Below are 14281 nucleotides of genomic sequence, written 5' to 3' on the forward strand. Positions count from 1 at the left end.
AGAAAATCTGTGACAGTGCTCCTTTTAAAATGTTTCTGATTGGACATTCTCACAAAGAATTTTTTGTAAGAATTAAATTGTAAGGGGCTGGGGATTTAGCTCAGCGGCATAACTACCTGCCTTGCAAGCAGGCAGTCGTGAGTTCGATCCCCGGTACCGATAAAAAGGAAAAAGACCAAAAAAAAAAAAAAATTAAATTGTATATTCTCCAGACCTTTCCTGCAGTCTGTTACTGATCTTATTTGATAATAATTGAGATAGCTCAGAAATGGTATGAAAGGAAGGAGATGTATAGGTTATGATAGTAGCATCCCTGTGATTTTTGAAACGGGATTTTGGATGCCAGACTCTAAGTGATAAAAGGCAATATGACTGTTACTGAAAGATAGATTTCCTGAGTGTCTCAGTTTTTATTTTGCAGACACACTCGTGGGCACACACATGCGTGTACTGAAAGAATGAGCGCTCAAGTTTTTGTGTCAAGAACTAATTGCCTTTGGTCCATAATCTATAATGGCTTCTTAACAACTGCTATGCACGATTGGATGAAGATGTAATTGAGGCAGTTAAGAAAAAGTACCCATCCTGTAATCGTCCACAGACTGGACAGACAAGGAGCTGGGGAGATATTAAGGGAAATTCCAAACCCAATAGACCATAGCTGTCACAGCCATGTGGGTAGATACTTTTGCCAGCGACAAGACAAGGTGTAACAACTCCTTTGGTCATGTCATGGCCTAATTACACACTTTCGGGTTGCAGATCATTGACTTGATAGGCCACAAAAAAGCAAATAAAGCCTATCTTTTAAGTGGTGCTATCAAGGCCTTTCAGCTGTGAAGGGCTCAAAGGCAGGCTGAGAAAACCTGATGCTTCCTAGAGGTAGGTCAGAAACCTCTGATGCGAATATGCTCTTAAAGGCCTCTTAATGCTTTTCCCTGCAAATTAAAGACTTTGCTTCAGAGTAATCCCGTAAAATAGTAAAAAATACACATAATATAGAACCTTAATAAAAATTAAACCCCTTTATTTCTTTTCCTTGTTTTCTCTTTGTTGTTGCAGTTTGGATGTTGTTTCATTTTGGGGGGCAGAGCATCACTGGGTTGCCTGCAATAGATACTGTTTTCTGGGGTAGTATAGAAGTTTTCACCAAAATTCTCTACTGTCCCATTAAGATTATCAAAGTGAATTCTGACTCTACCTCTGAATACAAGTTAAATTCTTTCCAAAAAGTGCCGATTTCTATTTACATGAGACCTCTAAGTTATTTTCATATTTATGGTCAGTACAATGCATGTAAATAGTCATTCGACAGAAATATATGGCTTCTTAGGATTTTCTCCCTGGTGTGGATTGCAATGATTGATTCCTCTGAAATTAGACTCTCCTCAAAACCATAGTGCATTTCCTATTTAATTAACATGAGTAGCATTTAGAGGAGGGACTGCTCTCAGTGGGGATGGTAGGGTGATGGCGAGAGGTAGAAGTTCTGTCAATAGTAACTAGTCAATTTTTTGTCATTGTTTTCAGGCTCAGTTTGGTATATTATTATGTGTGAATGTTTGAATAGATTAATAGATTTCGAGGACTTGAACATAATCAAAGCCAAACAGCCTATTCCCTTCATTATCTTAATGATTTAAGTTGACACGCTTGGGCCTGAGATTATAGAAATACACCACACATTTGATAAGCTTGGTCAGTGGTTCCCACTGATCTGTTACTACCTTTTCTCTATTCTCCCTTTTTCAGTGAGCAGTCAGTGCTTTGGAATCCCTCAAAGTCAATTCTGTTTTAAATGAAGCTCCTTTAACTAGCCTATGGCTACAATTAATCATTTTCTTTTCCCCAAAGATCCATGGGTGGAAAAAGTGATTCGATGTGAATATCTTGCCACTGATTGCCTAATAGACTTATATTAGTATAAAAATCAAATGCAAAAGTTCAATCTGATTTAACATTATCGAGCCTCAGTTTTCTCATCTGCTAAGTGAAGAACATTGTGCCAATTAGAATCCGAAGGGATAAAGGTAAACATAGACAGAGAGGTGTTCCCAAAGCTATCAATTACTAAGTTTCTGATTGACAGATAACTTAGAGTGTTAGGTATAGAGAGACAGTAGCAATCCAATTAAATTTGTTTAAAGACATAAATCATTTTTAGACTAGAGAATCTCTACAAACCACCATAAGAGTAATATTCTGGGAATCTCTGCCTTCCTGGGGACAGTGTGTGACTCTACCAGGATGTGAAATGGGAACTTTTACACACATACATTATATTATACATACATTATATCTACGATTAGATTTATGTAGCACTAACAAATCTTTGCTGGTACAGGATACTATCATAGGTTTAGATTTAAAGCAGGGGCTGAATCAAATAGTTACTTACTCCATAATTAAGGTAAGCTATTTGAAGTATTTAGTCTTCAGTTGCATTCTCTATTAAGTGGGCATGATGAGTGATCATTACCTCATTCCCTGGGATGTTGTGTGATTTCAACATAGTTATTGACAGAAGACCCTCAGACATGGCCTGACACTTAGCTCTGAGAATATTTTTATTGTTATTATGACCAACATCACTACATCATTATACTATTAGAGCATCTTGTTTTGTTCATGAGTCAAAAATTAGTTTCCTATGGAAGCTACTTTGATGATTTAATTATAGATCAAACTGGTTTTCTTATTATCGCTTTTAAATCTTGACTTTCAGCTTACAAATATAAAGATGGGTTGAACAAAAGAAAGTGGGAACTTGGGTAGGGAATAGGACCCAGTGGCATAGCACCTGCCTGACAAGCACTAGGTCCTGAGTTCAAGTCCTAGTACCCAAAATAAATGTGGGAATTATGAGATCAAATTGTCCCTCCTTCTCATTTATCCTTCTTGTTAGATATGTATTCTCTTTTTATGTCCATAGAACAACTCAAGATGCCCCTCGATTCACAGTAGAAATGTTCAGCTTTTCCAGAGTAAACCCAGCCTTTTAGCTAGCATTGCTTTCTTTTTATAGTCAGTTACCTGTATTTTTTCTTGGATGAGGGAAGAACACTGTTTTCTATGAATGTCTATAGCCAAAAAAATATTAGTGCCTATTTTCTGATAAAATAACTTTACTTTCATTATTCCAAAAGTCTAAGCCAAAAATGTCTAAAAGGAGCATATAATTTTATGGGCTTTTGTCCCTGTTTTCCAAATGAGGGCCTAAAGCTGAGAAAAGTTGAATCATTTTTCTGGTTCATACTACAGGGCATGGTTTCCACATTCACTGCTAGCTAGTTCCATTTTACCTGAGCCCAGGACAGAAGCAAAGTGAAGCCTAGAAGTATATTAGATGTTGAATAAACTAAAATGACACAAGTGGACATGGACAGGGTCTCCAAATAAAGGAGATGAACTTAGATTTGAGTTTCCCAGGCTCATAGCTTGATGACAGAATTTTGACATTAAGGACAAATGCAGAGCCCATATCTCATTTTCCTTTTTATGTAAGCAAGCTTACTAAGAGGAACATGTACATAATTGAAATGTTTTGAAATATATTTTAACAGAATTCCCTTTTTCAAAAAGGATCAGTATAGGTCCTATTAGAAGTACCTATGGCTTACTTGATTATTTTTCTGTTTATGCCTCATCTCCTTCTAGAAAATTCCACTTGATATATGTATGATACAATATTACTGAAATATGAATAAAAATGGCAGAATAGGAAAAATATTCCTCTGGGTGGAAATTGTAGCACTTTAGAAGAGAATTTTAACACTGGACATAGTAAGGAAGGTTAACTACTACTGATCACAGGCAAGTAAACCTTCCTTTCTAGATGATAAAACTGGAGTATAAATTAGATTGTGAGCTGTACTGATCTGCCCCTCTAGAGTTATCTGTTGTGATTTAGAGCTCATAGGAACAGCACGCCATCCCTTAGGCAGAGCTCGGCCTCTCCTGATGACCTGCTGAAGGACAAACGAATGACATGAGCAAACTATTTTATAAAATCAGCAATGAAAATTTTAGAGCACCCTATTTCTCTGTGTCATGTTTAATATGCAGACAACAATCATGACTAGATTCTGTGTGGCCCTCCCGTCAACTTTACAAGATGAACAAAACCCAGTTTAACATTTACATATGTAAAAGGAAGTATTTTGGAAAAAATAGTTAAAAATAAATAGGAATTACAAGTAATATATGTAATTTTTTGGAACGTATAATTACCAGTCACTAGACTAATTATAAAATATTGACATCAACACAGCACAGTGTGATTTACATTAAACCCAGAAAATACAGTTTTCTGTTTTCAGCAGAGAAAGAAGACATTGTTAGAGTAGTCATAAAATGCAATATAAATGAGTGTTCAATGCTAGTAGGAGACTGGAGTCATGCAGAGACTTTTTTCAGGCATATCTTAAACAGGGGAAACAAGTCCAAGATTCTAGTTTAAATAATTGGAGAACAGGTCTGGTTATTGGCATTTTATTTTTAAAAATCCTATTTTAATTACTTTGTTAAAAACAAAACAAAACAAAAAAACAATGTCCTAATGAGTAGTCAGAGATGGGAACGTCTGGCCTCATAACTAACAGTTACCTCCAGAGTCTACAGAGAAGATTTTGACTTTGTGTTGCTTCTCTCTTGGGGCGTTGTGCTTGCCATCTGCCAGGCCAGAAGACTGGCTTTTCAGGGATTCTTTGCTAAATGTCTTTGGAGGGTTTATCAGTATATGTTAGATTCAGTATTCACAGCATTTGATACAAGGAGTCTTGTTATGAGTGATATCAAACTTGAGTTGAATAAGAATGATGAAACAAAACAATTGAAGGTTAAAGAATAAGAAGAGTCCAAAGTCTTATACGGTAAAACTTAAGAAGTGTTTCTGGTGGGGAAAATTTACTGTCTGTCCTTCCACCTGCTTAATGCTGGAAGTTCCCTCTTTGGCTTTGTACCTGGCTTCTCATATCCCCTCCATTGATGATGACCTGCTCCTGTTTTAATTTGACTCTTAGAATTCAGCCCTGCGTGAATTTGAGAAGAAATAGGATAACAAAAATGAGATTTATCTAAGGGGGAAAAGTGAGGAATAAAGATGATACTAGACAATCCACAGGAATAATTTAAATATGCTACCAGCTGAGGCAGATGTGGAATCTAGATGGTCAGTCCATGAAAACCATTGCAAAATAAAGGCAACTCTGGATATATGATAATCAAAAGAGAAAATAACTATTCCATATGCCATTTCTTCATCTCCAATCATTGTTCAGAGTATAATTGCAATAATTTTTCAAGCCTCAATTGTATCATATTCAAAGAGAAATCTAAATATTCTATCACATTGCCTTATATAAAAACTGAAGATTCAGAATCTTCAGAACCTCCTTCATGGAATCTCCTTCACCACTTCAGTGGTGATTAAAATACCCCTTGTGTGAGTGCTTTGAGCAGAACCTCAGAGAATAGTTCTTAGTTCTTAGACCTTAGTTCTTAATAAGGTCTGGAACTGAGGCAGTGGAGTTCAGATTTCACTTCTACAACTGAACATCTTGCATTACTTTCCAAGGTGGGTAAAGTAAGCAGATTTGTAAAAAAAAAATTAAGTGAATTAACACACAGGTATGATACTGAGTAACTTCTTGGCATGGGCTAATGCTTGATGAATGTTAAGGAGTAGGCTTTGGAGTCACCAATCCTGAGTCAAGATGAACACAGTCTTCCCCTTTGAACTCAGTATTTTTTTGTGTGTGTGAAATTAGTAGTGATACTTTTTCCCATAAAGCCTTCTTGTATCAAATAATCTTCCCAAGAATGGTGGCTTTTGAAATTAAAAAAGCAATGTATTTGTAGATATTTTAGGAGGGTTTCCCAGACTCCTCCAAGTCCAGATGTAATCTGAGTTATTAGTCCTTCATAGATTCACAGCTACCATGTACAGGATGAGAACCATGTCCTTCTGAGCTGGTCAGTAGTAAGGCTTGGGATCTTGTTAAATGTGCACATTGACAGGCCCTGCTCGTGGATATTCAGATTCAGGTAGTTAAAGTCAAAATTCAGGGATTAATATTTTAGAGCATTGTAGGTAATTCTTATCTTCACAGATAAATGAGAAATCCAGGAGTAGAAAGAATAGTATAAATGAATTCTTGGTGTCAGAACTGAGCAGAGTTCATGCAAACTCAGAAGCAAAAACCCCCACAAAGATGAACTTGAGTAAATCCACAGGAAACAGTAAAAGAGGAGAAAAGAGAGAGGAATCACATATGACGAATGTGACTTTATAGTAACTATACATCAGCTTCCCTTTCCAAATGAGATTTGAAGCCAGTTCTCTTGGAAATTGTCTAGCAACCTTTCCTGGACAAAGCATCTGTGTTTCTGTGATTGTACTCTCTGTAGCCCATATTACAAAATGAAACAAAACTTGCAACTCCTTTTCCACTCTGCATTGGTACCTCTTGGGTTTGCACATATTTGAATCACATTTAGCACATCATTTGGCTCTTACCCAAAGCAGTCAAACTGGAAACCACAGGAGAACTTTATGATTACCACTTTCTTTTTCTCTTCTTATGAATCGAAGGGGCAACCAAAGTAAGAACCACTTATCTGGAAGTATTTAGAAACTTCCAAAGCCTGAGATCCATTCAGAGATTCTCATTTAATCAGATGTCATCTTGCCACTAGAATTTTAGAAGTGCTCCAGGTATTCAACAGAGTTTGAGCACTATTCAGGCGGACCATATCATCTTACATCCAGCTTGCTGGAACTCAGGTGCATTTAGAAATCTAAATCCTTGAGTCTGTGTTGAGAAAGGAGACAGTTTAGAGTCACTGTAAGGAGAGAGACCTTGATACAAGACCTTGTTTTTCTTCTAAGAGCACGTCCTATATCCAGCATACATCATCTGCATTCCTGTGGTCATTTAACTTTGCTTAACTTATTTGAGGATAGCAGACTTCTCAGTTATAACATTAGGTTTTAGTCATACCTTTCTGGTCATTTATAGTACATGGTTTCATGGAGGGGATCATAACTAAGCCACTTAGAATTGATGTGAATAGATCATTTTGCTTAACAGTATTGATGGGAGCGGATGGCAGAAGCAGATAAAATAGCAGATAAGACAGGCTTCAGCTAGGGTCTGCGTAAACTACATACTACTATATATGTATATACCCTTATATACATAAGGGATAAACCCTATATATAGATAAACCCTACCCCCTTCTAACTTCATCAGAATGCTCTACTAGCCCATCTTCTTTGGCAGATTTTCCTGTTGATCACACTTACTATAATCAATGGACAAAGTATAGGTTAGAAGATAGGGTGGTCTCACAGACTGACCTCATGGGATTAATAGACTCCAATTGAATGCACTTTTCTCACACTTTACAATGATCTTCCTGAAACACAGTAGATTTGTGTGAATATTAAAGTAAAAATTTTACAGAATACATATTAAAAATAAATAAAATTGTAACTCTTTTTAGTATTGTTCCAGAGCCCATGGCATGATATTTTAATTACTATTGGTGCTGATGTTTTGAGACAGATTTGTAGTCAGAAATCATGTAAACAATTTCATTTCAAGAAAGTGAATTATGAAAGGGGAAATAATTCATTTTGTTCAAAAACTTCCTCAGGAGTCAGGAGAGCACTTTGGGAGAGTCCTAATTACTTGCTGAGACAGGAAGATTGCTTGAGCGTAGGTATTTGAGGCTCGACTGAATGGGCAACATAGTGAGACACTGTCTCAATAAAATAAAATACAGACAGCGTGAAGAAAGAAATAGCAATACATAGATTACCAAAAGTGAGGGAAACAAGGAGGGATGGAAGGAAGAAGGAAGAAAATGGGAAGAAGAACAGATGGAGGGGAAAATGTAGCACTGTTTTGAATTAAGCACCTAGTCGAGAAAGCCTCTATGAAGGATATCAACATATTTTTAAAATCCGGAAGGAGCAAAAGCTCTGGTCTTTTTATAACAATACTTGCAGGCTTTAAAGTTGAAGTTTTTACTCAATATTTATTTAGGTTGAGGTATTGAGGTTTCAGTCAATAACTATTCTGCATCAGTCTCAAGTACCTAGCAACGGCTTTTCTCTGCCCCACATCCTGAGCAGTTCTGCAGACAGAACCTAACCAGCATTGTCTTCTAGAATGAGGGAGTAGCCCCACCTGCCCCGGTATGTGAATGCTTACCCAGAGAGCCTGCTACTTTGCATAAACCATGTGGCCTGGTCTGGTTACACTAGAGTTCTTGTTAGTGTTTTGTAAACAGAATCCCCTCTGAGTGCTTGCTGGGTTTGGTGGGGGAATATCAGACCTGAAGAGTTAGGGAGACTTGCGTCTTACTGTCGTTTAAGTCAGTCAAAGATGGGTAAGTCAAAATAAATATTCAGTCAAAGTATCTCTTTCATTTTCAGGGATAATAATATTATTGCTCCTCAATCCTAGGGGATCTAGAACCAGGTTCAAAAAGACTATGTCAGAACAAAAAGCAAAAATCCAGTGTAATTAACTTAGTTTTAAGAGAAGTGATGAAAATGAACAAGTCTTCACTTCTGTTATGTGGAAGAAAGGCTATTCTCAGAGCATGTACATATACTCCTTTTAGAGTTTATGTAGAAATGACTAGGATTTTCAATTGAATATTAAATTCTAGGAAATTTTTAAATAGCTGTATTTATATTCCAGGGTGTATCTCATGCAACAGTAAAGCTTTCTTAAGATGTTTTAATAACTGCTCTGTCATTTAGAGACTTTTTGGAAAACTTGAATCAACCCAATCCTGCTAAAACAAACAAAAATAAGCGTTTATTTTGGTTTTCAAGTCATATACACACTAAACTGTAACAAATGAGAACCCAATGCCTCTCTGCTGATGATTGTGAAGCATTTAAGACCCTAGTCAATCTCACTGGACCATTATAATCTTCCTAGGATAAATATTCTTATTCATGGGGAAATAAACAGCACTTCTGAATTACCACAGTGTACATTTTGGAGATATCACAGTTGGAAACATCTTAAGAGAGTTTTATCATCTTTCTGGATGTACTAAGCCAAAGAAAATAGTATTTTTCCATTTATGTTTTCTCACCAGTAATGTACCAATAAAAATTATTTAGCAAGACAGAGTTCATTTCAATTGATGAATTCTCTCACCTTATTTTCATAGCAAGCCTAGCTTGGAGAGGAGGAAATTATTATGCATAATCTCACACCATATAACATTCTTTTTTTTTAAATGACAGCATTTTTTCTTTCTTTTTTAAAAAAAAATTTGGATAGTATACTATAATAATAAAGTCTGGAATTTGGTGATAATACCACTTAGCACTAGCGTGCTTTTTCTTAGTAGATAGTCTATGTTTTTTATTGTAACCTTTTAGCGTAAAAAGTCCATTTAAGCACAGTTTGAAATGTTCTGGCATAGTGCCATATCCTGGCATGATGTTTTGGTAATACATAGTATTAATATTCTGATGCACCAGCTTGTACATGGTCCATATTCTGACATGCCTATCATTTCCTGTAAGAGGCCCTGCATGCCTATTTCATAATCTTTCTAAACTTTTCGAGTCCAAGGTACATCAGCACATTTCCTTGCAACCTCCATTCAAACACAGCACCCTTCCCTCCCCTCATCTATACACATCCAACCAATTGGCAGAGAGCACATTTCCCCCTGAGCAAGCAGTATTGTGAATTTTATCTTCTCTTCCAGAAATCAGTTCGTCTTCGTTGCAGCAGATGAAATTTCTTGTAACACCTCTGCAGGTAACAAACATTGCTACTTCTTGATGCATCCATCCAAGTCTCAATATCCTTTTTTTCCCCCTCCTCACATGCTGCAGTTGGTCACTTTAGAGGGTTTAGTTTAAAAGGAGAGAGAGAGAGACCCTTAAAGTATAGCTGGATTCTATAGGTGCTGATGGTATAGAAGGAAACATGTTGCTAACTTTGATGTTCCTGAATTTAATGATTCGTGTCCATGAAAATAAGACAATGTTGAATGAATTCACAATAAAATCTCCTTACATGCTGCATTGTTTTTATGATAAAATACTTATCAGGGCAGATCAGAGACACAGCTGTGTGACTTCTGTGTTTTTGATATATTTTATCTGGATTCACAGAAATTGAAATTTGAATTATTTGAGATCGATATAGAATATTATGGGTCCTAAAAGACTGCATTTATAAAGCCATAGGACTAAGGAAATGTAATTATCTTTGTCTCATAAAATGGGGATCTTCATTCTATTAGTTGAAGATCCTCTATTTCCTTTCCTTTAAAATATATCTCAAGCAGCAAGACATAAAGAAACGAAAATTTGTTGTTTTTTTAAAATAGTTTTGGTTTTGAAACCAAGACATTGGCAAATGGAAACTGCATAGTTGCATGATATATTCATGAAAATCATATCTTTTGCTTCGATATGGTTCAGAATAATTAAATTCGGGCATTCATTAGCATGGAACGACTTGATTAAATGCCAAGATAGATGAGTGTGCAAGCTAATAACAGGTTTCTTTTTTGTTTTCATTTTCTTTGCTTTATTTTAAGGCCTAAATTACAACTAAACTATTTACTAGGAAATCTTGCCAGTGTATTGCTTTTGACCAGTGAAGCAGCTTGTCCATACATAGCTAAGTATACCTTCAAAAGCATATGTAAAACCCAACTTACAAACAGACACTCATCGGGACCTATTTTCTAATGCTTCCTTCCCTATTACAGTCTTTGGTGAGAACGAATGAAAGAAGGGACCAGAGTTAAGAACCTATTCTTGGCCCTCTCTGTCCTTCAGGCAGACCCATCAAGACTTTGCCTCTGTTTTCTTTAGTCAGTCCTAGTACTTTTAATAGTTTAAAAGTCTTGATTTGTGAGCTCAAGAGGTATGCATGCTCATTTTTTCAGCTCTCTAAAATGAATTTTAAAGTTTTTTCCTTTGGTATAAAACCCCATTGATAGTGACCCTACTACCTCTGCTCCATAATCCTCAGCCTCAGATCTCCCTCCTTCTCCTATAATGAGAAGTGGTAATATTCTTAACTCTCCACTAATACCAGATAGCAGAAAAATTTATTGTTAATTGCATTGCTGGGAGGGGCCAGGGAATATAATGGGATATGCAACTCAAAAGGAGATACTTAGGATGGGACTAAGAAATGTTGGTTCAAAAAATTAATAAGTTTGTGGGTATAGTCATATTCCCGAATCCTCTATCTTTTCTGTTAAACCCTCTGTATATTCCAGTGTGTCGTAGGCCATGTCTAGAAATCATAGATCAAACATTGAAAAATTACAGTATAAAGGATATATATTGATTTTATGCTGTGATTTAACAAAACATTGTGTGTGAATAAGTGACCCACACACAATATTCCAAAAAGATGCAACAAGTCATGAAGTTTGCTTGACCAGGGGGAGTATTTCCACCTGCCTTATCTAAGTTAGAATGGCTGAGTAAATTCTTAATTAACTGCTTTTGATCACATTTCAAATTGAGAGAGATACTCTTTTCTTTGATGCCCATATTAATATGTTGTATGCTTTGCAAGGCTTCATTTGAACTCAGAATTTTGAATCCAGCATGTAAAATAAGACACTCATCAATAAAATGTCAGATTATCTATCCTGCAGCCAGCCCACCTTGCTCATACAGTCAAAGTGAGAAATTAGAACTGTGATGAAATCAATATCTTCTAGAGCAAGGATTCCCAACCCTGGAACCATGGACTGGTACTGGTCCAGAGCCTGTTAAGCACAAAGCCACAGAACAGAGGATGAGCAGCTAGCACACAAAGCTTTGTCTGCAGTACACCTGCTCCCCAATGCCTTTTTTACTGTCTAAGATCCATCTCCTGTCAGATCAGCAGCAGCATTCAATTCTCAAAGCAACTCTAATGTGAACTGTGTATAGTGGGAGTATAGGTTGCATGCTCCTTTGAATCATCCCTCTACCACCTCTTCTCCATCCGTTGAAAAATTGTCTATCATCGATCCAGTCCCTGGTGCCCAAAAAGGTTGTGGATCACTGTTCTAGAACATCCTTCCCTACATTCTAGAAAAACCCAAAAGACATTCTGCTCAGCACAACTGTCAGGATTCTTATCTTCCTATGCAAAGCAATACTTCAAAGGGTAGGTCTGTTGTATGTTGGTGTCTAATAGACATTTGGATTTGTACAGAAGGAAATCAACAAGATGTTTAAAACTGAGTTTGCAGGACTTGATGTATTTTATAGCTGAAACTTTTATTATAAAAATGTGTACTTGTGACAGTGCTGCCAATGACAGAAGAGATATGTGCCATTGTGTGCGGCTTAGGGCAAAGATGATGAGATGGACATCATTACATGATAGAACAGCAAACATTTCGGGATTTTTAAAGTCCCCAAAGTCCTTTTGCAAAGGATACCAGTCTGATTTTGCTAGCAACATGAAATAAATGTTTCTTACAGAACATCTGTGGTCTGTGAGACTATGCTGACAATATCATTGATTTTCTTACTCAGTGGTTTCAAAAATGATATTAGTTACTTTGCTTTTATTTTGTTTGGCTTGCTTTCCAAGGGAATTACTGGAAACTGTCCCTTTAACAAAAGGAAATAACAACACAAATCATACATCTTGCACACTTGAAAAGTCTCTTGTTCTGTAACATTAAGAATATGTGATGAGTTGCATTCTGATGGCAAAAGGGGACATGGGATTTTCCCTTGTTCTTAGACCTGGGGTCTCTTGCCTTGTAATTTATTAAAATATTTCCAGGGTAGTCTAATGAATGCATCATAAACAATTGGTCTAACATGAGAATGGAGGTTGAAAAGAAAGTCCTTATTTTGACAGGTGTCTTGAAGTTCACTTGAGTTCACTAATATCTACTAAGTTTGAATAGCAACTCTTAAGATCACAGTGGTAAATAAATCAGAAGCCTTCTAAAAAGGACCTTCCTTGCTAGTGAGGAACAGATTTCAGACCTTATAGATGAATAAACATATGATATACTTATATACAGAATGGCATAATGGCTAGTGAAACAATTAGTAGGGGCAAGGATAAAACATAAATTGCAATGCAACGTGAGAAAGGATGACATCAGAACAGAGACCTGAGCAAAGTAAAGCCATAAGCCAATTAGATAACTGGAGTGGAGCGCACTTCAGATTGAACAACCAATAGGCCATGTGAATAGAATAACCAACAGAATAAACCATTACTCCCTGAAAAGTACCGTACAGCATGCTGTGGTTCCCATGAGAAAGTCATCCAGTGTAGCCAGAGCTCACAAATGCATATTTCTAGAAATGATATCAGGAAGATAGCTAGGCACTTGACTATTTTAGAACTTGGAAATCAGAAAATGTTTGGCATTTTACTTTCTGTGTGATGGCAAGGCACTGGAGGGTTGGTTTGGTTCTGACTTGTATTTTTAAGTACATAATTATACTGTGTTGTGGAGACCAAAATACAGAAGACCAGAGCAGAAGAAAGGACAGTTGCCAGGAGAGTCTTGCTTTTTACCAGAGAAGGGAGGTGAAATCCTGGGAGAGCACAGTGGCAGTGGGATTCAAGAAATGCTTGTCTTTGAGCCCTATTTTGATAGGAGAACAGATCAAAAGTCTCTGTTCCTGAGTCTGTGTTAAATATCCATCTTGCCCTCTTGCTCAAGCATTGATCGATTATTTCCTAGAGTATCAAGGCTTTCAGTCGCTGTGGGAAGCAAATTCTCTATTCTTGCAATAGTTGTCCTTTATAGGAGCTTTGCTAAATTCTTCAGAATATAATAACTTGCTGTTGTACATTGAGCAAATTTTGTGTGCTAGCAAGTAGGATAAATTCTATGTGTATATATATGTGTGTGTGTGTTATACGTATGTGAGTTACATATACATGCTTATAAAATTTATCTCAACAGAATAATGAAGTAAATATTACCATCATCTTTGTTTTGGAGATTTAAAAAAAGAAAAAAGAATGCTTAGGCCCAGAAGTGTTTGGAAACTTTTCCATAGTCACCTTGGAGTCTACATGAAGCCAGACTGTGTCTCACTAATCACAGTGTCTCTCCATACTACTGCTGCCTTGAGCCTGACACACTGACCCTCAGCTTCCTGATGGAATTCTCCTTCCTCCAACTGTACAACCATGCGCTTAGAAAGCTGACACTTGTGAGTTGGAGGACAGCATTGTTAAAATTCTGCAGGAAGCTTAGAATACAGGACAGCTCTCAGCTGGTTAGTCCAGTGAGT

The 14281-nt window shown here is 36.7% G+C and overlaps 1 protein-coding gene across 43 annotated transcripts in view; it reads left to right on the forward strand.

The window, feature by feature from the left end:
• Rbfox1 (RNA binding fox-1 homolog 1) overlaps positions 1 to 14281 on the forward strand; it is a 2027889-nt gene that overhangs the window by 1999794 nt on the left and 13814 nt on the right. For 22 of the 43 annotated variants that reach the window (XM_063226464.1, XM_063226445.1, XM_063226453.1 and 19 more), the window contains one exon: positions 9748 to 9800. The exons of the other annotated variants lie outside the window; for them this stretch is intronic. In XM_063226464.1, coding sequence (XP_063082534.1) covers positions 9748 to 9800 — 53 coding nt within the window. The remainder of the gene's footprint in view (positions 1 to 9747; positions 9801 to 14281) is intronic. 43 annotated transcript variants of the gene reach the window in all.

The sequence above is a fragment of the Cavia porcellus genome, unplaced genomic scaffold (assembly GCF_034190915.1).
Source record: "Cavia porcellus strain 051 isolate PalLab524CR breed Dunkin Hartley unplaced genomic scaffold, mCavPor4.1 scaffold_16, whole genome shotgun sequence".
Taxonomy (NCBI): Eukaryota; Metazoa; Chordata; class Mammalia; order Rodentia; family Caviidae; genus Cavia; species Cavia porcellus.